The following is a 26,036-nucleotide window of genomic DNA, read 5'->3' on the forward strand; positions in this document are numbered from 1 at the left end:
GAGGAGTGGGACAACACTCCACAGGCCCCAATCAACAGTCTGATCAACTCTATGTGAAGAAGATGTGTCGCGCTGCATGAGGCAAATGGTGGTCACATCAGATACTGACTGGTTTTCTGATCCACGCCCCTTCCTTTTTTAAGGTTTCTGTGACCAACAGATGAATATCTGTATTCCCAGTCATGTGAAATCCATAGATTAAGGCTTAATTCATTTATTTCAATTGACTGATTTCCTTATAAATCAAATAAAATGTTATTGGTCACATACACATATTTAGCAGATGTTATTGCGGGTAGTAGTGAAATGTAGTGAAATGCTTGTGCAGTAGTAACAGTGCAGTAGTATCAAACAATTCAGAACTGTAACTCAGTAAAATCTTAGAAATTGTTGCATGTTGCGTTTATATTTTTGTTCAGTATGTATTATTTTATAGTAAGAACAATACAATTGGACATAGCTGAATAAAATATAAAGGATATTTTTCCTAAATGACTTCTGAGGGAGTGCGCACATATTCTGTGTTGAGCAGTTAACAAAGAAACGGGTCCTCATCTATGCTTAATTTAGAGTTATTTATGTAACTTTAGTTGTGATACAAACGTTAGGCTATATATTTTGATTTTTAATACATTCTGCACCCACTTCATCAGTCTCTCATTCACAATTTGACAAGCACTTGATACTTTTCTCACCCGTCAGACTATTCTCAATGTAATCTGGTCTTTACATATATCCTGCTAATATATGTGTGGAATTATGTTTATTTAGAATAGCCCACAAAAAACATAAGTATGTCATCCATAGCCTGCACTCGAATAGCGAATGGAGGTTACATGCGTTTACGTTTTTAATATTCCAGGTAGGCTACACCATTTGTAAAGCGGATTAATGTGCTTAATTGTTTAATAATTTAGCAATAAATGTAGCAGCACGAGAAAGCTGGGATCCTTTTTAAAATAGTTTTGCGCAATGACTGGGCTTATAAGAATATGTTTCACTAGGCTCTGTAGGCTTTGGGATCTCCTGTTTTCCAGGGGTCGTAGGCCAGGGGTCGTAGGCTTAGAGATATTTATTTGTGATACAAACCTTATCAAAACATGCTTAAAGTTGAGAAATAAATATAGTAGACCTAGCCTATAGTAATATGATGGGATCCTCCTCTTTTTAATAGAGACCACCAAAACTCTTGTTATTTTTTGCAATTGGATAGCATAGCTTCTAGAAATGCTGCACAACATGGGCTTTTAGGAACACCTCTGCTAATTCCATGCATCAACCAGGTATGAGGAGCTGGCTCTCACTACCCAACAGGTGAGCCTATTCCTCTCAAACCCTGAATGCCAGGGCTCTCATGAAGTTGTCGTGTCTTTGGCATCATTAAATTGAAGAGTGTTCTTTTATCAAATCAATTCTCTGTCATTTTTATTACGTTATTAAACTAATCATGTAAATGTAACTAACTAGGAAGTCGGGGCACCAACGAAAATCTTCAGATTACAAAGTTATAATTTTCCTAATATAACTTTTCAGATATTTAAATATCTGATCAATTAGTCTTCTAATTAATCAATTATTCTTTACCTCACGTTAGTCTCATTCCAAACGTTGTAAATTGTTGGTTATCTGCACGAACCCAGCCTTCCCTGTGAATCATCCATACCTCATTTGTCTTAATCATTTATTTACTAACTAACTAAATAATCACAGAAATGCATAACAAACAAACTGTAGATATGGTTACAAGGAAGTGATAGGGGATGTGCCCTAGTGGGCTAAACCGATATGGCGGGTTGTTAGAGAAAGAGACTGAGAAGGGCACGAAAGACAAAAGACACTACACAGTTGATAATTATATTGATAGAAATACTAAGCCTTGGCACATGAACGCTCACTCATTCGGGAATAATTGCAATCAATATATATATTTACGCTCAGTGTGTCGTCGTGATCTCTGTTGGAATCGTTAGCGACTGGCCATTACCAAGTTTGGTAGGTTACTAATGACCACCAGCGGCATTAGGGTGCAGTTTTGGAGAAGCCTAGTTACTGTGACTCAACGGTCATGACTCAGGACTCATGACTGCCGGTGTGGCGGTAATTCGGTCACCTTAAAAGCCCTACCCTAGTCCCACTGGCCAGAGTTTCCATTATCTCCAGTCCCAGCCTGCAATTAGCCTTCCTCCATACGGCAGTAATGGCAAGACAGGCAATCACATGGGGGCAGAAGGCAGGCTAAAACCATGGGGGGAGAAGGTACAGTAGACAGTGTAATGTGGCTGTCTACCTTCTCCCGTCATGGTTTTAGCCTGTCTTCTCCCCCCATGGTTGTAGCCTGTCTTCTCCCCCCATGGTTGTAGCCTGTCTTCTCCCCCCATGGTTTTAGCCTGTCTTCTCCCCCCATGGTTGTAGCCTGTCTTGCATGGAAACAGTGTGATTGTCAACCATCATTCTTATGATTGATCCCAGTGCAATTAAATGGAAATGTGAACATAGATGCACTATTACTGTGGATATTGTTCTTTATATGATCCATGACTGGGATCACAGGAATCATATACTTTCACAGTTCATTCATTTTCGAGAGCTTCAAGTTCCCTTGTTGTCCACATCACTAAGGACCTATCATGGTCCAAACACACCAACACAGTCTTGAAGAGGGCACGACAATGCCTCTTCCCCTCAGGAGGCTGAAAACATTTGGCATGGGCCCTCAGACCCTCAAAAGGTTCTACAGCTGCACCATTGAGAGCATCTTGACTGGCTGCATCACTGCTTGGTATGGCAACTACTTGGCATCCGACTGCAAGGCGCTACAGAGGGTAGTGTGTACGGCCCAGTACATCACTGGGGCCGAGCTCCCTGCCATCCAGGACATCTATACCAGGCGGTGTAAGAGGAAGGCCCTAATAATGGTCAAAGGCTCCAGCCATCCAAGTCATAGACTGTTCTCTCTGCTGCTGCCGGAGCGCCAATTCTGGGACCAAAAGGCTCCTGAACAGCTTCTACCCCCAAGCCATAATACTGCTGAACAGTTAATCACATGGCTGCCCAGACTATTAGCATTGACCCCCTTTTTTTTGCACTGACTGTCTTGCACCGGCTCTATGCACACTCACTGGACTACCCACACACACACTCACACATACTATACTGACACTCCAACACACACTGCACTGACACTCCAACACACACAAACACACACACACACACTCACACACTACATACGCTCACACACACAAAACACACATATGCATGCATATTGACGCTACACACACACACTCACACAGACACTTTCACACTCTTTCATACTCTTCACATACGCTGCTGCTACTCTGTTTATTATCTATCCTGATTGCCTAGTCACTTCTACCCCTACCTACATTTACATATTAACTCAATCACCTCCACTACCTCGTACCCCGCACATTGACTCGGTACCGGTACTCATTGTATATCGTCTCGTTATTGTTATTTTGTTACTATTTACTTTTTTTATTATTTGCATTTTTCTTACTTTTTAACTCTGCATTGTTGGGAAAGGGCTATATAAATATGGTGAGGAGAGGAAGCCCAGTGGCTGGCAGTGGAAAAGTATGGAGCGAGATGGAATTGGGCCGACATTTTGCTTCATTTCTCATAGAAGAGAAGCTCGATCTCAATACTTTTTCTGTTCCCAAAACTAGAATCTGTTACCAACAGAGTGCACTAAGTTTTGTAGATGTGACCCTTTGCCAAATGTTCAAAACATTGCGTTGTTTACAAGGACTGCAGGGGCGAATTGAGTTATTGCACGCGCACACTTCACAGAGAAGGCGTTCCCTAGCGGAAATATGCAAATACTTGCTAGAACACGCCAATAGGATCTCTCTAGCTCATGCTTGGTTCTGCCCACCTCCTTACTTGTTCTGCCCACTATGCTTCATTTGTTTGCATTGAAAAGGACACAGATGAACAGTCTTGGGATCAGGGCCGTTGCTACATATGAGGACACCGATGTCTGGACCTCTGCAAATGTTTTTATAAAGAAAAATAAATCCGTACAGTATATTTATTTTGGGGAGGAACTCAGTTGGGGTCTTATTGTAGAATACACAAGGTAACATTTTGAAACTTGGTTGCAGCAGTTTTTCTCTTGTTATATGTCACTCAATAGCTGACAGTCACTCAGTAGCCCATGTCAGTTAACCTGTTTAGGATAGGGGGCAGTATTTTCACGGCCGGATAAAAAACTTACCCGATTTAATCTGGTTATTACTCCTGCCCAGAAACTAGAATATGCATATAATTGTTTGATTTGGATAGAAAACACCCTAAAGTTTCTAAAACTGTTTGAATGCTGTCTGTGAGTATAACAGAACTCATATGGCAGGCCAAAACCTGAGAAGATTCCATACAGGAAGTGCCCTCTCTGACCATTTCTTGGCCTTCTATAGCCTCTTTATCGAAAACAGAGGATCTCTGCTGTAACGTGACATTTTCTAAGGCTCCCATAGGCTCTCAGAAGGCGCCAGAATGGGGAATGATGACTCTGCAGTCCCTGGGCAAAAAACAGTAGGGCTTTTGGAAAGTGGTCGTTCTAAGAACAATGACACGGGCGTGCGCGTGCATGTGAAGACTCCATTTTCTATTTTCAGTGTTTGAACGAAAACAAGGTCTCCCGGTCGGAATATTATCGCTATTTTACGAGAAAAATCGCATAAAAATTGATTTTAAACAGCGTTTGACATGCTTCGAAGTACGGTAATGGAATATTTTGAATTTTTTTGTCACGATATGTGCCGGCGCGTCACCCTTCGGATAGTGTCTTGAAGCAAGAACAAAACGCAGCTATTTGAATATAACTATGGATTATTTGGAACCAAAACAACATTGGGTGTTGAAGTAGAATTCCTGGGAGTGCATTCTGACAAAGAACAGCAAAGGTAATCCAATTTTTCTTATAGTAAATCTGAGTTTGGTGAGTGCCAAACTTGGTGGGTGTCAAAATAGCTAGCCATTCTACTCAGAATATTGCAAAATGTGCTTTCACCGAAAAGCTATTTTAAAATCGGACACCGCGATTGCATAAAGGAGTTCTGTATCTATAATTCTTAAAATAATTGTTATGTTTTTTGTGAACGTTTATCGTGAGTAATTTAGTAAATTCACCGGAAGTTTTCGGTGGGTATGCTAGTTCTGAACGTCACATGCTAATGTAAAAAGTTGTTTTTTGATATAAATATGAACTTGATTGAACAAAACATGCATGTATTGTATAACATAATGTCCTAGGAGAATCATCTGATGAAGATCATCAAAGGTTAGTGCTGCATTTAGCTGTGGTTTTGGTTTTTGTGACATTATATGCTAGCTTGAAAAATGGGTGTGTGATTATTTCTGGCTGGGTACTCTCCTGACATAATCTAATGTTTTGCTATCGTTGTAAAGCCTTTTTGAAATCGGACAATGTGGTTAGATAAAGGAGAGTCTTGTCTTTAAAATGGTGTAAAATAGTCATATGTTTGAAAAATGGAAGTTTGGGGATTTTTGAGGAGTTTGTAATTCGCGCCACGCTCTATCATTGGATATTGGCGAGGCGTTCCGCTAGCAGCACATCTAGATGTAAGTTAAACAATTTTAGATTGGTAAATTAGTTTAGTTAGTCTAGCCAGCTATTTAAACTTGTAGTAATCATGGCTGAATTACCGACCGTGCACGCAGGGCACGTGCCCCGGGGCCCTGACCTGCAGGAAATTAGCCAACACACAATGTCCACAACAAGGGACCAGCTAAACGACCCTTAGGATCCTAATGTTGTTTTAATTTTCTTGGGGGATTATGATGTAGTAGGCCTATACTTCACTTAAATGGAACTTGGTGCATTAGCAGTGAATCAAATTTGATTGGTGGGCACGGGTGACTGTTCACTTCCTCTTTATGGTTGTGTGTTTGTTTGTCTCCAGATTCTGGATCACTCACACAGCGGCATTATGGACTCAATTGACCCCTCTCTTTCTGGTCTTTTCCCACTCTCTCTGTCTCTCTCTCTGTTCTCTCTCTCTCTCTCTCTCTCTCTCTCTCTCTCTCTCTCTGTCATTAAGTTCATCCTATCCTCTGAGAACCTCTGCCACATTTAGGGTTTAGGCCTAACTCTCCAAATGTGTTTACAACGATGGGATTGGAGGGTTTTCCATGTCAACAAACTCCAAAGGAACATCTGTATTTTTAATTGTTTTTTTTTTAAATGCAATTTATTTTTTATTTTTTTTAAATCATATGTGAGTGATTTAATGATGGTAAACAAGGATTAGAGTGAAGAAAAACAGTGTTCCTTAACCTTGCGACCAAGTTGGAGCCTGAAGGACAGTTCACTGTGATATATGAGGGTCTCAGTCTGTCTCAGTCTCTGTCTCTTTTTGGTTCTGTCTCTTGTCTCTCTCTGTTTAATTAGCACTGACTGACTTAACTTGGAGGAAAGAGAGAGGGAGTATATAGGAGAGAGAGCGATAGGAGTGGAGAGCGACAGGAGGAAGTAGGGATGAAGACAAGGACAGATAAAGACAACGTTATTTGTAACTTATTTTTTTACTTATTTTGTATATAATGTTGCTGCTATGATCTCTTATGACCAAAAATAACTTCTGGACATCAGAACAGCGATTACTCACCACGAACTGGCAGAAGCTTTTTTTCCCTTTAACCAGTCCGACGAGCCCGACGTGAACAACATAATGCTTTCCCAGGAACAGGCCCAAATCCCCGTCATTTGCGCCAATTCCCCAAAGCCATAAGACTCCTGAACATCTGATCAAATGGCTACCCAGACTATTTGTATTGCCCCCCATGCTGCTGCTACTCTCTGTTATTATCTATGCATAGTCACTTTAATAACTCTACCTACATGTACATATTACCTCAACTAGCCCGACTAACCGGTGCCCCCGCACATTGACTCTGTACCGATACCCCCGTATATAGTCTCGTTATTGTTATTTTACTGCTGCTCTTTAACTACTTGTTACTTGTATTTCTTATTCTTGTATTCATTTTTTAAACTGCATTGTTGGTTAGGGGCTTGTAAGTAAGCATTTCCCTGTAAAGTCTACACCTGTTTTATTCGGCGCATGTGACTAATAAAATTCGATTTGATTTGATTTGAAGAGCGGAGGAAGAGGAGAGGCAGAGAAGTCAAGGGTGATAATCGTGGAGAGAAAGAGAGAGAGAGAGAGAGAGAGAGAGAGAGAGAGAGAGAGAGAGAAAGCGAGCGAGAGAGTAAATCTGCCCTGATCTGACAAGGTTAGTGGTTTAGACAGAACTTATAGCTGTCTAATAGGAAGTGTGGGGAGACATCCAGACCACAGGCCAAATGGAGGAATCCCGAGGGGTCATTAGGGGTCGCAGGGTGTGGCCTAAATGTACCTCCCTTTTCCAACATGTCTTGTGCGTCGCACCAATAAATCACAGTTGGGAGAATATCAGACCCATCAATCTTTTTCAATTATTTCCCTCCCCTCTCCTCACCCCACTTCCCTGTCTTCTATCCAGCAACATGTTAGACACTTCAGTCTTATCTATTTACCGTATGTCAATAACAATTTCCATGTCATGTTGTTCTTTTTCACAGATACATTTAGATTTGTTGGACACAAGAGACAGGCAGTAATTCTTTGTGATTTAATCCCAGCTAAATGAACATAAAGAGAATATATTTCTCGTTGATTGGTCAACTCTGTTATGACACTGGGCTGTATGGTTGCCACTTACCGGAATGTATGCATTTTTTAAAATTATATTTGTGCTAAAAAGACGTGCGTGTGTGTGATGGATGTAGCCCTTAATGCTCTCTCCCTGTGGCCCCTAGAGAGGCTGGTGGGAAATGCACGGAGACACACACACACACACCATATGTCTGTGTTATTGCTCTGTGAAAGCACAGTGGATAGATGCTTATAGAAAGACGGTAGGAGTTCTGTGTAAATAAAAATGTTTTTGTGCCCCGTTCCTGCATAATTTTTTTAATGTAGCTATGACGAATTGTGAATTGAGTATACCACAGTTGTTTGGCATGTATGTTAGTCATTGTTCCAGTGTGTTTTGTTTTTCTGTGCCTGAGAGACTATTGTTAAAAAGGTCATTTAGCCATTGTGACCTTATATGACAGAATCAACTCCCAACTCCCTGACATGCTTGAACATGTCCCCTTCTTGTAGCCAGATTTGAACCAGCAACCCCAACAGTCCTCCACTCTACTAACTGAGCTAGCAAAGGGTTGCAGGTGAGAAACAAAGTCCACTGATAATGTAGACCTAGAAGCTCAGTGGTGTATGTGAAAGAGTATGTTCCTGGGTGCAAATCAAAAGTGAATGGCTGCGAGTCCTGCGTCTGGGTCCAACATGCAACAAAAGCCTTTTTCAATTAATTTCGATTACTGGCCCCTACCATGTTGCCTTGAAAACATCTTTGAAAAGCATGAGAAGCCAGATTTGAACCAGCGAACTAAGGATCTGTTTCTACACACATGAGTGTTATCTTTGTCCAGAATGAAACTCGACTGTAGACAGTAGAGGGCCAAACTGGCCTGAGAGCAGTGCGTTTGGGGTTGACAGGATACTCTACAGTGAATACAGCCATGAGACGATGGCTGGAATCCAAAACTAAGTGGAAAAGTTTCCCTACTTTGAGCAGGATTTGAACCAATGACTTAAGTATCTCTGCTATTCAACCTACAGTCCTCCACTCTATCAAAGAGATGATAGTGTGTGCAGCCAGAAATATTTTCTGTGAGCTGTGAGTGGAAAATAAGGGGCCAATCAAATCAAATCGTATTGGTCACATAAACGTGTTTAGCAGATGTTATTGCGGGTGTAGCGAAATGCTTGTGCTTCTAGTTCCGACAGTGCAGCAGTATCTAACCAGTAATATCTAATAATTTCACAACATATACCCAATACACACAGATCTAGGGAAAGGAAAGAGGGATAAGTATTCAGTTGTCCAACTGAATGTATTCAACTGAAATGTGTCTTCCGCATTTAACCCAACCCCTCTGAATCAGAGGTGCGGGGGCTGCCTTAATCGACATCAACGTCTTTGGCGCCCGGGGAACAGTGGGTTAAATGCCTTGCTCAGGGGCAGAACGACAGATTTTTACCTTGCCAGCTCTGGGATTCGATTACTGGCCCAACACTCTAATATAAGTAAGGAATGAAATTAAGAATGCATAAATATATGGATGAACAATGTCAGAGCAGCTTAGACTAAGATACAGTAGAATAGAATAGAATACAGTATATACATATAAGATGAGTAACTTAAGATATGTAAACATTAATTAAAGTTACATTATTAAAGTGACTAGTGTTCCATTTATTGAAGTGGCCAATGATTTCAAGTCTGAGTATATAGGCAGCAGCCTCTCTGTGCTAGTGGTGGCTATTTAACAGTCTGATGACCCTGAGATAGAAGCTGTTTTTCAGTCTCTCGGTCCCAGCTTTGATGCACCTGTACTGACCTCGTCTTCTGGATGATGACAGGATGAACAGGCAGTGACTCAGGTGGTTGTTGTCCTTGATGATCTTTTTGACCTTCCTGTGACATCAGGTGCTGTAGGTGTCCTGGAGGGCAAGTAGTTTGCCGCTGGTGATGTGTTGTGCGGACCTCACCACCCTCTGGAGAGCCCTGCGGTTGTGGGTGGTGTAGTTGCCATACCAGGCGGTGATACAGCCCGACAGGATGCTCTCAATTGCGCATCTGTAAACGTTTGTGAGGGTTTTAGGTGACAAGACAAATTCCTTCAGCCTCCTGAGGTTGAAGAGGCACTGTTGCGCCTTCTTCACCACACTGTCTGTGTGGGTGGACATTTCAGTTTGTCAGTAATGTGTACGCCAAGGAACTTAAGACTTTCCACCTTCTCCACTGCTGTCCCGTCGATGTGGATAGGGGGGTGCTCCCTCTGCTGTTTCCTGAAGTCCACGATCATCTCTGTTGTTTTGGTGACGTTGAGTGAGAGGTTGTTTTCCAGGCACCACACTCCCAGAGCCCTCACCTCCTCCCTGTAGGCTGTCTCGTCGTTGTTGGTAATCAAGCCTACTACTGTTGTGTCGTCTGCAAACTCGATGATTGAGTTGGAGGCGTGTGACCACGCAGTCATGGATGAACAGGGAGTACAGAAGAGGGCTGAGCACGCACCCTTGTGGGGCCCCAGTGTTGAGGATCAGCGAAGTGGAGGTGTTGTTTCCTACCTTCCCCCCCTGGGGGCGGACCGTCAGGAAGTCTAGGACCCAATTGCAAAGGGTCGGTTCAGACCCAGGGCTTCCATCTTGTTGATGAGCTTGGAGGGTACTATGGTGTTGAATGCTGAGCTATAGTCAATGAACAGCATTATTACATAGGTATTCCTCTTGTCCAGATGGGATAGGGTAGTGTGCAGTGTGGGCGATTGCATCTTCTGTGGGCCTATTATGGTAGTAAGCAAATTGAAGTGGGTCTAGGGTAACAGGTAGGGTGGAGGTGATATGATCCTTGACTTGTCTCTCAAAGCACTTCATGATGACATAAGTAAGTGCTACGGGGCGATAGTCATTTAGTTCAGTTACCTTTGCATTCTTGGGTACAGGAACAATGGTGGCCATCTTGAAGCATGTGGGCACAGCAGACTGGGATTGGGAGAGATTGAATATGTCCGTAAACACACCAGCCAGCTGGTCTGCGCTTGCTCTGAGGACGCGGCTAGGGATGCCGTCTGGGCCGGCAGCCTTGCGAGGGTTAACGTGTTTAAATGTCTTACTTACGTCGGCCACGGAGAAGGAGAGCCCACAGTCCTTGGTAGCGGGCCACGTCGGTGGCACTGTGTTATCCTCAAAGCGGGCAAAGAACGTGTTTAGCTTGCCCGGAAGCAAGACGTCGGTGTCCGCGATGTGGCTGGTTTTCCATTGTAGTCCATGATTATCATAATACTGAAATTAGAATACTGCACTGTTGGGTAGGACTTGCAAATGAAGCATTTCATTGTACTTGTGCATGTGACAAGTAAAACCCGAAATGTGAAACAATCAGTAAAGAACAACAGGGCCAAACTGACCAGACAACATCCCTATCCCTCCCAAAACTGAACCACGGATTACCTTCTGTTCCATAGACTTCTTTCAGGATAAGGAACCATCTAACATCAAGTTGTAAAACACTGTACTTCCCCTTTAATGGTCGGGCTCTGGTCTGGTCTTGCTAGAATTTTCCGGCCCGATCAAAACTTTACATATAATTCAAACTAATGAGACAAAGGATCCAGAAAAAGTTTTCTCTTTCGAGACAGATTTGAACTAGCAACTTAAGAATCTCTGCTTTTATACCTACAGTCCTCTGCACTACCAACTGAGCTATCGAAGGGGTGATTGTGAGGGAGTCAACAGAAAGAATCAATAGTCAACAATATTATGTGTGAGCTGGGAGTGAACAATTGTCAGGAGACAATAAGGGGCCAAACACCCCCCCCCCCATGCATCACCCCTTCCCTGAATGTAGTGTGATTAGGTGGAAGGGAGGCTGGAGTTTAGATTTTCGTCCGGTACCCTACGGGTCCTCTCTCCCCGACAGGACTTAACATTCTTGGACTATGGTCGGGTAAGTCTTGAGTTTTCAGGCTCAATCAAAACTACACATTATCCAAAAACGAGCCATTGGATGCAGGAAAATGTATCCTCCTTGTCCTCTTCAGGCTCAGAGGTAGTTCTGACAGACTCAGGCCTTTTCTCATTTGGGCAATCCGTGACTCGAGGAGATGTCAATTGCGAACGGAAGAGTGTCCTCCCCCTCTCAATATCCACCTTTCATCAAGGATAGTCATGTGTAGCCTAGTCCTTCACGGAAGAGTTTTGAAGTCTGCCACACCCCCTTTGAATCAACTTTTGTTTTGTCAGAGGAGAAAAGCATGCACAGGTAAAAAATAAACAATATGCTAATTATCGTTTTATCTATAAAATGTCTTGCACACATAACTTAATTTGTTTTTATCACCTTTTTTTATCACTTTTTTTTTAGGATCCACCCTGTCAACATAATTTGTCTGATGACGCATGAGTGGAGAAGGAGAGTCTCATTTCATACAAGTGCATTTTTGTCCACGTTCCCTCTCCTCGCCGCCTCTCCTCGATTACCTTTGACCTTTTTCAAAAGGAGCCGAGCGAGGACGGAGGAGAGAGTATACAGGAATTTAGAAAATCACACTGACAAAAGGCCTATGTTCCTGTGTGTCCAATTCCGAAATGGCTGGTTATAAAGCCATGGAAAGACTTTTCTACTCAGAGCATGATTCAAACCAGCAACCTAAGGAGCTCTGTTATTTCACCTTCAGTCCTACACTCTAACTGAGCTATCGAAGATGTATTTATTTGTAGTAACTGTGTGCTTAGAGTCATCAGGTTTGCATGTACTCTATTTTAGCGCTTTGTGAGCTGAGTGGCCTCTATGTCCAGAATGCAGAGGGCCTAACTGGTCAGAGAACAACCCCCACTCCCCACCCAAGTGCTATTAGTGTTGAGAGGGGGCTGCATATGATCCACATGATTCTGGATGCAGAAAAATATCTCCTCTTTGAGGCTCAGAGGTGCTGCTGAAAGATGTTCCTCTTGACCAAAATGTCTGGCTGTGATACCTGCCGTGAGGCCATGGAAACATTTCTGGCAGGTTTTGAACCAGTGACCTAAAGACCTCTGCTACTACACCTATAGTCATCCGCTCTACCAACTGAGCTATGAAAAGGGTATTAGTTAACGACTGTCCAGAATTGACAATAAGGGGCCAAACTTGCTGGACAACCCCCACCCACCTTACCACCCCTACCCAGAATGCAATGCGAAAGGGGGCCTGAGAAAGTTCCCCTGGTGTTCCCTGGCTGATCCCTAGATAAACAACCCTAGAAGACAGCCTGGGACCAACACTGCTATCTGTAAGACAATACTTCCCTAGAGCCTGGATGGGCTGGGGTGGGTCGGACACTCTCTGGCTCATTCCCTCGCCCTCTGCTCCTTTCCTCTCCACTCTCTGGCCTCGGGGTAGACCAGGGATATACACAGATACATATGAGATGGGGATGATACATAGACACATGTGTGGGGGATTAGAGACATAGATACATTCACGCAAACAGTCACACACACGCAGCAAAGATGCATACACACATGCAGGCAGGCTTACAAATGCGAACACACACGTACAGAAGCATACACAAACACACATGCAAACACATAATTTAGAATAACACACACATATTCTTGCCTCAGGCAGGAGAAATCCAATTTCATCGGCCTTCTCCAATGTACAGAGAATGTTTGTCTTTGCTTTCCCAATATGCCGAACAGCAAAGTGCATCAGACCATGGCATCCTATACCATCATTCTCCAGGCAATCACTAGAGGAATGTCTGAAATGGAGTAGCTGAGATTTTAAAGATATAATAAACAGGTGGTCAAACACAGATGCACACACACACACACACACACACACACACACACACACACACACACACTCACTCACTCACTCACTCACACACGAACACACACACAATCTTCCTAGCTATTTGTCTCAACTTACCCCACTGTCCCCTATTGCTGTTGGACTGGACCATTTAGCTCAATATTGTGTGTTTATGCGTGTATGTGGATGCGCTTGGGTGCATATGTGTGTGTCTGAAACATCCAATTGTTTTTTTGTGTGTGTGTGTGTGTGTGTGTGTGTGTGTGTGTGTGTGTGTGTGTGTGTGTGTGTGTTTGTGTGGGCGTCGGGGGATGGAGTCCTGTAATAGCTGTGGTTATTCAGAATGCTGCCCTACCCCTCCACACACCTTCCCAGTCTTCCATGCAGGCCCACCCTACACACACACACACACACACACACACACACACACACACACACACACACACACACACACACACACACACACACACATTGACACACACTCACTCCCAAACACTGCCCTCACATCCAGCCCAACAGGAGTGTGTTGTTTCGGAAAGGCCCAACAGAGCCTGTACTGTCTGGGAAAGGCCCAACAGGGCCCTGTGCTGTCTGGGTAACGCCCAACAGGGCCTGTACTGTCTGGGTAACGCCCAACAGGAGTGTGTTGTCTGGGAAAGGCCCAACAGAGCCCTGTACTGTCTGGGTAACGCTCAACAGGGCCCTGTACTGTCAGGGTAACGCCCAACAGGGCCTGTACTGTCTGGGTAACGCCCAACAGAGCCCTGTACTGTCTGGGTAACGCCCAACAGAGCCCTGTACTGTCTGGGTGACGCCCAACAGAGCCCTGTACTGTCTGGGTAATGCCCAACAGAGCCCTGTACTGTCTGGGTAACGCCCAACAGGGCCCTGTACTGTCTGGGTAACGCCCAACAGGGCCTGTACTGTCTGGGTAACGCCCAACAGAGCCCTGTACTGTCTGGGTAACGCCCAACAGAGCCCTGTACTGTCTGGGTAACGCCCAACAGGGCCTGTACGGTCTGGGTAACGCCCAACAGGGCCTGTACTGTCTGGGAAAGGCCCAACAGGGCCTTTACTGTCTGGGTAAGGCCCAACAGAGCCCTGTACTGTCTGGGTAACGCCCAACAGGACCCTGTACTGTCTGGGTAACGCCCAACAGGGCCTGTACTGTCTGGGTAACGCCCAACAGAGCCCTGTACTGTCTGGGTAATGCCCAACAGAGCCCTGTACTGTCTGGGTAACGCCCAACAGAGCCCTGTACTGTCTGGGTAACGCCCAACAGGGCCTGTACGGTCTGGGTAACGCCCAACAGGGTCTGTACGGTCTGGGTAACGCCCAACAGGGCCTGTACTGTCTGGGAAAGGCCCAACAGGGCCCTGTACTGTCTGGGTAACGCCCAACAGGGCCTGACTGCGGACGCCCAACAGGGCCTGTACTGTCTGGGTAACGCCCAACAGGAGTGTGTTGTCTGGGAAAGGCCCAACAGAGCCCTGTACTGTCTGGGTAACGCTCAACAGGGCCCTGTACTGTCTGGGTAACGCCCAACAGGGCCTGTACTGTCTGGGTAATGCCCAACAGAGCCCTGTACTGTCTGGGTAACGCCCAACAGAGCCCTGTACTGTCTGGGTGACGCCCAACAGAGCCCTGTACTGTCTGGGTAACGCCCAACAGAGCCCTGTACTGTCTGGGTAACGCCCAACAGGGCCCTGTACTGTCTGGGTAATGCCCAACAGGGCCTGTACTGTCTGGGTAACGCCCAACAGAGCCCTGTACTGTCTGGGTAACGCCCAACAGAGCCCTGTACTGTCTGGGTAACGCCCAACAGGGCCTGTACGGTCTGGGTAACGCCCAACAGGGCCTGTACTGTCTGGGAAAGGCCCAACAGGGCCTTTACTGTCTGGGTAAGGCCCAACAGAGCCCTGTACTGTCTGGGTAACGCCCAACAGGGCCCTGTGCTGTCTGGGTAACGCCCAACAGGGCCTGTACTGTCTGGGTAACGCCCAACAGAGCCCTGTACTGTCTGGGTAACGCCCAACAGAGCCCTGTACTGTCTGGGTAACGCCCAACAGGGCCTGTACGGTCTGGGTAATGCCCAACAGGGTCTGTACGGTCTGGGTAACGCCCAACAGGGCCTGTACTGTCTGGGAAAGGCCCAACAGGGCCCTGTACTGTCTGGGTAACGCCCAACAGGGCCTGTACTGTCTGGGTAACGCCCAACAGGAGTGTGTTGTCTGGGTGACGCCCAACAGAGCCCTGTACTGTCTGGGTAACGCCCAACAGGGCCCTGTACTGTCTGGGTAATGCCCAACAGGGCCTGTACTTGGACGCCCAAAGAGCCCTGTGAGCCCAACAGGGCCCTGTGCTGTCTGGGTAACGCCCAACAGAGCCCTGTACTGTCTGGGTAACGCCCAACAGAGCCCTGTACTGTCTGGGTAACGCCCAACAGGGCCCTGTACTGTCTGGGTAACGCCCAACAGGGCCTGTACAGTCTGGGTAATGCCCAACAGGGCCTGTACTGTCTGGGAAAGGCCCAACAGGGCCTTTACTGTCTGGGTAACGTCCAACAGGGCCTGTACTGTCTGGGTAACGCCCAACAGGGCCTGTACTGTCTGGGTAATGCCCAACAGGGCCTGTACTCACCCTGGGTAACGCTCAACAGAGCCCTGTACTGTCTGGGTAAGGCCCAACAGAGCCCTGTACTGTCTGGGTAACGCCCAACAGGGCCTGTACTGTCTGGGAAAGGCCCAACAGGGCCTTTACTGTCTGGGTAAGGCCCAACAGAGCCCTGTACTGTCTGGGTAACGCCCAACAGGGCCTGTACGGTCTGGGTGACGCCCAACAGGGCCTGTACTGTCTGGGTGACGCCCAACAGGGCCTGTACTGTCTGGGTAAGGCCCAACAGAGCCCTGTACTGTCTGGGTAACGCCCAACAGGGCCCTGTACTGTCTGGGAAAGGCCCAACAGGGCCTTTACTGTCTGGGTAAGGCCCAACAGAGCCCTGTACTGTCTGGGTAACGCCCAACAGGGCCTGTACGGTCTGGGTGACGCCCAACAGGGCCTGTACTGTCTGGGTGACGCCCAACAGGGCCTGTACTGTCTGGGTAACGCCCAACAGAGCCCTGTACTGTCTGGGTAACGCCCAACAGGGCCTGTACTGTCTGGGTAACGCCCAACAGGGCCTGTACGGTCTGGGTAACGCCCAACAGGGCCTTTACTGTCTGGGTAACGCCCAACAGGGTCTGTACGGTCTGGGTAACGCCCAACAGGGCATGTACTGTCTGGGAAAGGCCCAACAGGGCCTTTACTGTCTGGGTTATGTCCAACAGGGCCTGTACTGTCTGGGTGACGCCCAACAGGGCCTGTACGGTCTGGGTAACGCCCAACAGGGCCTGTACTGTCTGGGTGACGCCCAACAGGGCCTGTACTGTCTGGGTAAGGCCCAACAGAGCCCTGTACTGTCTGGGTAAGGCCCAACAGGGCCCTATGTTGTCCGAATACCACCCAAGCTGGTCTATAGGGAATACAACCCAAACTGGCCTATAGGGAATACAACCCAAACTGGTCTATAGGTAATACAATAACACAACCATGTGTGTGCGCGTGTGTGTGCAAGTGTGCGTGGGCGAGAGAGAGAGCGAGCGAGAAAGAGAGATGAGAGATATATAGAAATGGAGGCTGAGAGAGAGAGAGATTCAGGGAAACAGAGATAAAGAGACAGAGAGAGAGAGAGAAAGGGGACAGACAAAAAGAGAGAAGAGTTGCGGAGAGGTTGGCAGTGTGGCGGCACGGTCCTCCCTATAGGCTAACCAACTATAGCATCTGTAGAATATCTAACTCAGTCTCTCAGTGACTCCACCTTCAGGACATGGACTGTGTCATTCAGCAGGTCTCTGGTAGAAGGCTGCATGAGTCGGGAATAGCCCTTCTGTTATGAGGAAACCTCCATTTAAAATGCCTTTATAGGGCACGTGATGACTGATCCTCCTAACACACACACACACACACACACACACACACACACACACACACACACACACACACACACACACACACACACACACACACACACATCCTTCTAGCCCCAGAGGCTTACCATATTTATAGGCCGCCCCATTGGCACATGACGACCTGCGGTTTTGTAATTGTCACGCATATTTCTACTGCTTTGGTGGTTACTCACCCCTCCATCACCCCCTCTCAACCCCTGAATATATCCTCCTTTCCTCTCTCTGTTTGGTATGGAAGAAAGTGCATGTTTATGTTTCGTGCATTCCATTGTTTAGTGTACCCATAGGCGCACAGTATTTGGGAGGTCTGTGCTAGGTGGTGTGTGTGTGTGTGTGTGTGTGTGTGTGTGTGTGTGTGTGTGTGTGTGTGTGTGTGTGTGTGTGTTCACTAGCTCTCCTAAACAGGTCCCCTTCTGTGGGTGTGAAGCAATGCTTAAATACTGCAGTGCTGTCTTTGATGTTCCCACATCTAATGCCTACTTCAAAAGAAAGGTCAAAGTAAACTCGAGACTTCATTAAACATATTATGCTCAAAGAGCAAATTTCTTCTTATGTGTCAAAGAGGCATGGTATTCATATAAGCAAGCAGGGGTCAGGGGTCAGTCTTTCTACATCATTTGTAAAGGACATGTAGCCTTGTCATAATGCTGTTGAAGTGTGAGATCTAACTCAGTGATTATGATAAGGTGCTTTCAGCTCACCGTTGTACTATCCATCTGCCCAAAAGAGGAGCACTTAATAACACCAGGCTTTTAAGCCAATGAGACAGCATTGGTATGGGTTGTGGGGCGGTCGTTGCCTGACCTGTCTGTTTCCTCATAGAGGCTATCAGGGCTTTAATGGCCCAGTGGAGATTAAACCATGTCATTAATCACATGACACTCGACAGACCGACGCATGCACGCGTACGCGTCAGTCTTGGCAATAGCTCTCTCATCCCGTCCTTGTCTCCCTCCAGTCTACATACTGTACATCCACGATCCATTTCCCATTCTCTCCATGTGTCCCCATCTCTCTTTCTCCATCTTCTAAGTCTGTCATCCTGTGTGTTGTAGACATCATGCCATGTGTCATTATCATCCTGTGTGTTGTAGACGTCATGACATGTGTCATTATCATCCTGTGTGTTGTAGACGTCATGCCATGTGTCATTATCATCCTGTGTGTTGTAGACATTATGCCATGTGTCATTATCATCCTGTGTGTTGTAGACATTATGCCATGTGTCATTATCATCCTGTGTGTTGTAGACGTCATGCCATGTGTCATTATCATCCTGTGTGTTGTAGACATCATGCCATGTGTCATTATCATCCTGTGTGTTGTAGACATCATGCCATGTGTCATTATCATCCTGTGTGTTGTAGACATCATGCCATGTGTCATTATCATCCTGTGTGTTGTAGACGTCATGCCATGTGTCATTATCATCCTGTGTGTTGTAGACATTATGCCATGTGTCATTATCATCCTGTGTGTTGTAGACATCATGCCATGTGTCATTATCATCCTGTGTGTTGTAGACATCATGCCATGTGTCATTATCATCCTGTGTGTTGTAGACATCATGCCATGTGTCATTATCATCCTGTGTGTTGTAGACATCATGCCATGTGTCATTATCATCCTGTGTGTTGTAGACGTCATGCCATGTGTCATCCTGCTGTGTGTTTCTCTCTCCCTGCAGGTGAATAAAGTGTGTGGTCTGTCTGGTAAGGAGCCCACCACCAGCGTCCACACTGACCCCACCCCAGAGGTCATGACCCCCACGGTGACATCATCAACCGCCCCTCCCTCTGTCGTCCCCTCCATTCCCCCACAGGAACAGCTGATGGGAAACCTGGCCCACCTGAGGAGGTTGGGACAGACAATCTTTTTAGATAAGCAAAACGTGAAATTAGAAGTCAGATTTCCAATTGTTCTGCTTACATTAGCCTTACATTAACCTTAGGTGTGGTGAGCCGTGGGTGTTAGCGGAGCTTGCACTTTTGGGACTATTCTATTTGATCCATTCTGCTGTACACGCTCAATCAAGCACATCTAATGTATTTATACAGATACGTATTTGATCCAGGTCTGGTGACAGCTGACCATCACATGACCATCACATGACCATCACAAATAAACGTAAATAAACATATATTATGTGACAGGGATAATCATTGGTCATACCAAGAGAATTATGCTTTCATAATCTTGGCTGTGTGTCAAAAGACACCCTATTCCCCAATATTGTACATACAGTATAGTGTTCCTGTCTTTGTGAAATGTACAGACTTTTTGGGAAGTAAAACACACACACACATACACACACACTCATACAGACATACAGTGTGTCACACACTCCTCCCACACAGCCTAGATGGGATGTTGTGTTTGGCAGTGTCCGATTCCACCTTGTCCTCTGAGGCACCCTGTACCCACTGCCCACAGGAGCTGGCAGGGCAATGCCCACAGGGATGGGGGAAGATTAATACGGACGGACCGCTTCCTGTTTAACCAGACTATCATAGCCCCAGCTCAGATCAGCTGCCCACTTCAGTTCTATCATCACATAGGCACACACAGAGTCCCACAGTCACATATTAGGAATGCAGACATGCACACCAAGTTCAACACACACACCCACGTCTGCCCCTCCGACCTTGGACCATAGACCCAGATCCATGAATCACTGTGCTGGTGCCAGTTTAGCTGCCACTCCTGCCCTGGCGCTGCCATCTTGCTCTATGCCAACAGTACCCAGCCCTCTGCCAGCCTACCCAAAGCCCAGTGTGCAGCAGCCACATCACATACATGGCAGTTTACACTGGGGCAGAGGCACAAGGCCAGTAGACACTGAATGGAATATGATAGAGTAGAATAACAAGGGAAATTGACATTTACATAATTCATTTTGTGTTTCCAGTAAAATGTAATACATGTGTTTGTCCAATGGGATAGTTACTTCTGATGGGAATGAAATGAAATGTTTTTATTGTTCCCAGATACTAATATTTGGTGAAAAACACACGAGAAAGGAGTGAGCACACATATACAATTGTATTGTTTTCTCAGATGTGCATTTCATTTCTCACTTGTATGACTTCAACGATTGTTTTAACACTGTGTCATGTGTTGATTGTGTTGATGACAAACTGCTGTGTGTCCCACCCTGGGGTGTGTGTGGGGGGGGCTCACTCTGACCTATGTATGTGCATGAATGACCCTTGACCCATCAACTGACTATTTCTTAGTGCTGAGCGATTAACTGAAATATCTGTGATTTTTGGGGTTTTTAAACACCTAATTGACAGATGTCAGTTCAATTATGTGAATTCTATTTTGTTCGTTTTTTTCTTCTTCTGTGAGATCAATGCGCACGTTGTACAGTTTCTCTAGAGATAAATCAGATGAAGCCCTAATTGTGCGATGTAGTAGGTTGTTATAGTTTCCAACAGGCCAGAAAATGTGGTAATTAACTACAATGACCATAATCCTACTTGTCTGGTCTGTTTTTTTTAATGCGTGCTCTGTTAGATTAGTGTGGGGCAGACATGGAGGGAGAGAAGTGACAGAAGAATGTGCTATTGAGAGAGATAGAGCAGTTGCTTCATGAAGTATCTCTACCTGAAAATACATGACGATTGATAGTTGGTATTCAGCAGTCATAAAAGTATGTCTTATTTACTTTGAAGAACTACTAAAATATTGACTTTATCAGACAGTATAGGTAGCAGCTCTGTAGAGGTGAGATGATGACTTGGAATGAAATAATAAAGTCATCGAATAAACAAATGTAATATACACAACAACTGAAATATTTATATTTTTGTTTTATTTAACTAGACAAGTCAGTTAAGAACAAATTCTTATTTACAATGACGGCCTACCTCGGCCAAACCCGGACGAGGCTGGGCCAATTGTGCGCTGGCTTATGGGACTCCCAATCATGGCCGGTTGTGATACAGCCTGGAATCAAACCAGGGTCTGTAGTGATGCCTCTAGCACTGAGATGCAGTACCTTAGACCGCCACTCAGGAGCAGCGGTCAAAGTAAAGTAATGTGAATAAATGATGGTTAATAAGGGATAAGCAGACACTAACAGTCACTAACAATCACTAACATGGGCAGTCACTAACAGTCACTAACATGGGCAGTCACTAACAGTCATTAACATGGGCAGTCACTAACAGTCACTAACAGTCACTAACATGGGCAGTCACTAACAGTCACTAACAGTCATTAACATGGGCAGTCACTAACAGTCACTAACAGTCACTAACAGTCACTAACAGTCACTAACATGGGCAGTCACTAAAAGTCACTAACAGTCACTAACATGGGCAGTCACTAACAGTCACTAACAGTCACTAACATGGGCAGTCACTAACAGTCACTAACATGGGCAGTCACTAACAGTCACTAACAGTCACTAACATGGGCAGTCACAAACAGTCACTAACAGTCACTAAGAGTCACTAACATGGGCATTCACTAACAGTCACTAACAGTCACTAACAGTCACTAACATGGGCAGTCACTAACAGTCACTAACAGTCACTAACATGGGCAGTCACAAACAGTCACTAACAGTCACTAACTGTCACTAACATGGGCATTCACTAACAGTCACTAACAGTCACTAACAGTCACTAACATGGGCAGTCACTAACAGTCACTAACAGTCACTAACATGGGCAGTCACAAACAGTCACTAACAGTCACTAACTGTCACTAACATGGGCAGTCACTAACAGTCACTAACATGGGCAGTCACTAACATCATGGGACTTTTTTAATGGTTTTATTCTGTGTTGTTACAGCATTCAACCCACACAACGTGTGCATTTAAGTGCATTTAATGTTTTAAAAAATTATCAAACCAAAACCGAAGCACTAATTGCGCAACACGACTATTTCTTCCTCTCCCTCCCTCCCCTCCTTGTTTTGTTTTGTCCTCCTTTTGTTCCTCCACTTATTTTCTCTCCCTGCATCCTTCCTGCTTGCGTCATTCTTCCATCCTCAGTTCATTCGCCCTGAAACACTCCAGGAATGATAAACCTAGAATTCTGAAAAAGATCTCTAGGTAAGCATGACGGACCCACCAGCACAATGACAAGTACCTGTCTCTGTCTTCTCAGTCTCACATATTGCTGTCTGTCTGTCTGTCTGTCTGTCTGTCTGTCTGTCTGTCTGTCTGTCTGTCTGTCTGTCTGTCTGTCTGTCTGTCTGTCTGTCTGTCTGTCTGTCTGTCGGTCATCCGTCCGTCCGTCCGTCCGTCTGTCTCTAAACTCTGTTTGTATCTGTGTGTCTGCCTCTGTTTCTAAATCTATCTCTCTGTTTTCTAACTCTATCTCTCTGTTTCAATCATTAGCTCTCTGTTTCTAACTCTCTCTGTTTCTATCGCTATCTCTCTGTTTATATCTCTCTGTTTTCTAACCCTATCTCTTTGTTTCTAAGTCTTTCTCTCTGTTTCTATCTCTATCTCTCTGTTTATATCTCTATCTCTCTGTTTCTAACTCTATCTCTCTGTTTCTAACTCTATCTCTCTGTTTTCTAACTCTATCTCTCTGTTTCAATCATTAGCTCTCTGTTTCTAACTCTATCTCTCTGTTTCTATCGCTATCTCTCTGTTTCTATCGCTATCTCTCTGTTTCTAACTCTATCTCTCTGTTTCTATTCTCTGTTTTCGAACTCTCTCTCTGTTTCTATCTCTATCTCTGTTTCATTCATTAGCTCTCTGTTTCTAATTCTATCTCTGTTTCTATCTCTATCTCTCTGTTTTCTAAATCTCTCTCTGTTTCTAACTCTATCTCTCTGTTTTCTAACTCTGTCTCTCTGTTTCTAACTCTTTCTCTCTGTTTCTATCTCTATCTCTCTGTTTATATCTCTATCTCTCTGTTTCTAACTCTATCTCTCTGTTTCAATCATTAGCTCTCTGTTTCTAACTCTATCTCTCTGTTTCTATCGCTATCTCTCTGTTTCTATCGCTATCTCTCTGTTTCTAACTCTATCTCTCTGTTTTCTAACTCTATCTCTCTGTTTCTATTCTCTGTTTTCGAACTCTCTCTCTGTTTCTATCTCTATCTCTCTGTTTCATTCATTAGCTCTCTGTTTCTAATTCTATCTCTGTTTCTATCTCTATCTCTCTGTTTTCTAAATCTCTCTCTGTTTCTAACTCTATCTCCCTGTTTTCTGACTTCATCTCTCTGTTTCTATCTCTATCGCTCTGTTTCTATCATCAGATCTCTGTTTGTAACTCTATCTATCTCTCTGTTTTCTAACTCTATCTCTCTGTTTCTAACTATCTCTCTGTTTTCTAACACTATCTCTCAGTGTCTATCTCTATCTCTCTGTTTTCTAACTCTATCTCTCTGTTTCTAACTCTATCTCTCTGTTTCTAACTCTATCGCTCTGTTTCTAACTCTATCGCTCTGTTTTCTAACACTTATCTCTGTTTCTATGTCTATCTCTTTTTTCTAACTCTCTGTTTTCTAACTCTATCTCTCTGTTTTCTAAATCTCTCTCTGTTTCTAACTCTATCTCCCTGTTTTCTGACTTCATCTCTCTGTTTCTATCTCTATCGCTCTGTTTCTATCATCAGATCTCTGTTTGTAACTCTATCTCTATCTCTCTGTTTTCTAACTCTATCTCTCTGTTTCTAACTATCTCTCTGTTTTCTAACACTATCTCTCTGTTTCTAACTCTATATCTCTGTTTTCTAACTCTATCTCTCTGTTTCTAACTCTATCTCTCTGTTTCTATCTCTATCTCTGTTTTCTAACTCTATCTCTCTGTTTCTATCTCTATCTCTCTGTTTCTATCATTAGCTCTCTGTTTCTAACTCTATCTCTCTGTTTCTATCTCTATCTCTCTGTTTCTATCAATAGCTCTCTGTTTCTAATTATATCTCTGTTTCTATCTCTATCTCTGTTTCTAACTCTATCTCTCTGTTTCTATCTCTATCTCTCTGTTTCTATCTCTCTATTTTTATCATTAGCTCTCTGTTTCTAACTCTATCTTTCTGTTTCTATCTCTATCTCTCTGTTTTCTATCTCTATCTCTCTGTTTTCTAACTCCATCTCTCTGTTTCTAAGTCTATCTCTCTGTTTTCTAACTCTATCTCTCTGTTTCTATCTCTATTACTCTGTTTCTATCTCTATCTCTCTGTTTCTCTCTCTCTCTGTTTCTATCATTAGATCTCTGTTTTCTAACTCTATCTCTATGTTTCTATCTCTCTGTTTCTATCATTAGGCATTCTGTTTTATTTATTTGTAATTATCGCTTGTTTTCTAACTCTATCTCTCTGTTTCTAACTCTATCACTCTGTTTTCTAACTTTATCTCTCTGTTTCTAACTCTATCACTCTGTTTTCTAAATCTATATCTCTGTTTCTATCTCTATCTCTCTGTTTCTATCATTAGCTCTCTGTTTCTAACTCTCTCTCTGTTTCTATCTCTCTGTTTTCTCTCTATCTCTCTGTTTCTATCTCTATCTCTCTGTTTCTATCATTAGCTCTCTGTTTCTAACTCTATCTCTCTATTTCTATCTCTATCTCTCTGTTTTCTAACTCTATCTCTCTGTTTTCTAACTCGATCTCTCAGTTTCTATCTCTATCTCTCTGTTTCTATCATTAGCTCTCTGTGTCTATCTCTATCTCTCTGTTTCTATCTCTATCTCTGTTTCTAACTGTATCTCTCTGTTTTTAACTCGATCTCTCTGTTTCTAACTCTATCTCTCTGTTTTCTAACTCTATCTTTCTGTTTCTATCTCTATCTCTCTGTTTCTATCATTAGCTCTCTGTTTTTATCTCTATCTCCCTGTTTTATCTCTATCTCTCTGTTTTCTAACTCTATCTCTGTTTCTAACTCTAATTCTCTGTTTTCTAACTATCTCTCTGTTTCTAACTCTCTCTCTGTTTTCTAACTCTATCGCTCTGTTTTCTAACTCTATCTCTCTGTTTCTATCTCTCTCTCTGTTTTCTAACTCTATCGCTCTGTTTTCTAACTCTATCTCTCTGTTTCTATCTCTATCTCTCTGTTTTCTAACTCTATCTCTCTGTTTCTATCATTAGCTCTCTGTTTCTAACTCTATCTCTCTGTTTCTATCTCTATCTCTCTGTTTCTATCATTAGCTCTCTGTTTCTAACTCTATCTCTCTGTTTTCTAACTCTATCTCTCTGTTTCTAACTCTATCTCTCTGTTTTCTAACTCTGTCTCTCTGTTTCTAACTCTATCTCTCTGTTTCTATCTCTCTGTGTCTATCTCTATCTCTCTGTTTCTATCTCTATCTCTCTATTTCTAACTCTATCTCTGTTTCTATCTCTATGTTTTCTATCTCTATCTCTCTGTTTCTAACTCTATCTCTAACGCTCTGTCGGTCTCTCTCTCCCCTCTCTCTGTTTCTCTTTCACTCTCTCTCTCACCCTATGACAGCTGATGCTATCATCAGTATTGGATCAGGCTATGATATCTTTCAACGCATGTGTGTGTGTTTCTGTGTGTGTGTGTCAGTCTGGCGAGTGTCATGTGATTAATAATATGATTTAACCCCTTGTAAGTCCCTCGTCATTTGCCCACCCGCGGTCCACCCCTG

The 26,036-nt window shown here is 44.2% G+C and overlaps 1 protein-coding gene across 3 annotated transcripts in view; it reads left to right on the top strand.

The window, feature by feature from the left end:
* LOC106599532 (glypican-5) overlaps positions 1-26,036 on the top strand; it is a 258,504-nt gene that overhangs the window by 92,261 nt on the left and 140,207 nt on the right. For 2 of the 3 annotated variants that reach the window (XM_014190814.2, XM_014190816.2), the window contains exons 4-5: positions 19,147-19,316; positions 22,468-22,527. In XM_014190814.2, coding sequence (XP_014046289.2) covers positions 19,147-19,316; positions 22,468-22,527 — 230 coding nt within the window. The remainder of the gene's footprint in view (positions 1-19,146; positions 19,317-22,467; positions 22,528-26,036) is intronic. The other variant, XM_014190815.2, reaches the window with a different exon arrangement.

Source organism: Salmo salar, chromosome ssa03, assembly GCF_905237065.1.
Source record: "Salmo salar chromosome ssa03, Ssal_v3.1, whole genome shotgun sequence".
NCBI lineage: Eukaryota > Metazoa > Chordata > Actinopteri > Salmoniformes > Salmonidae > Salmo > Salmo salar.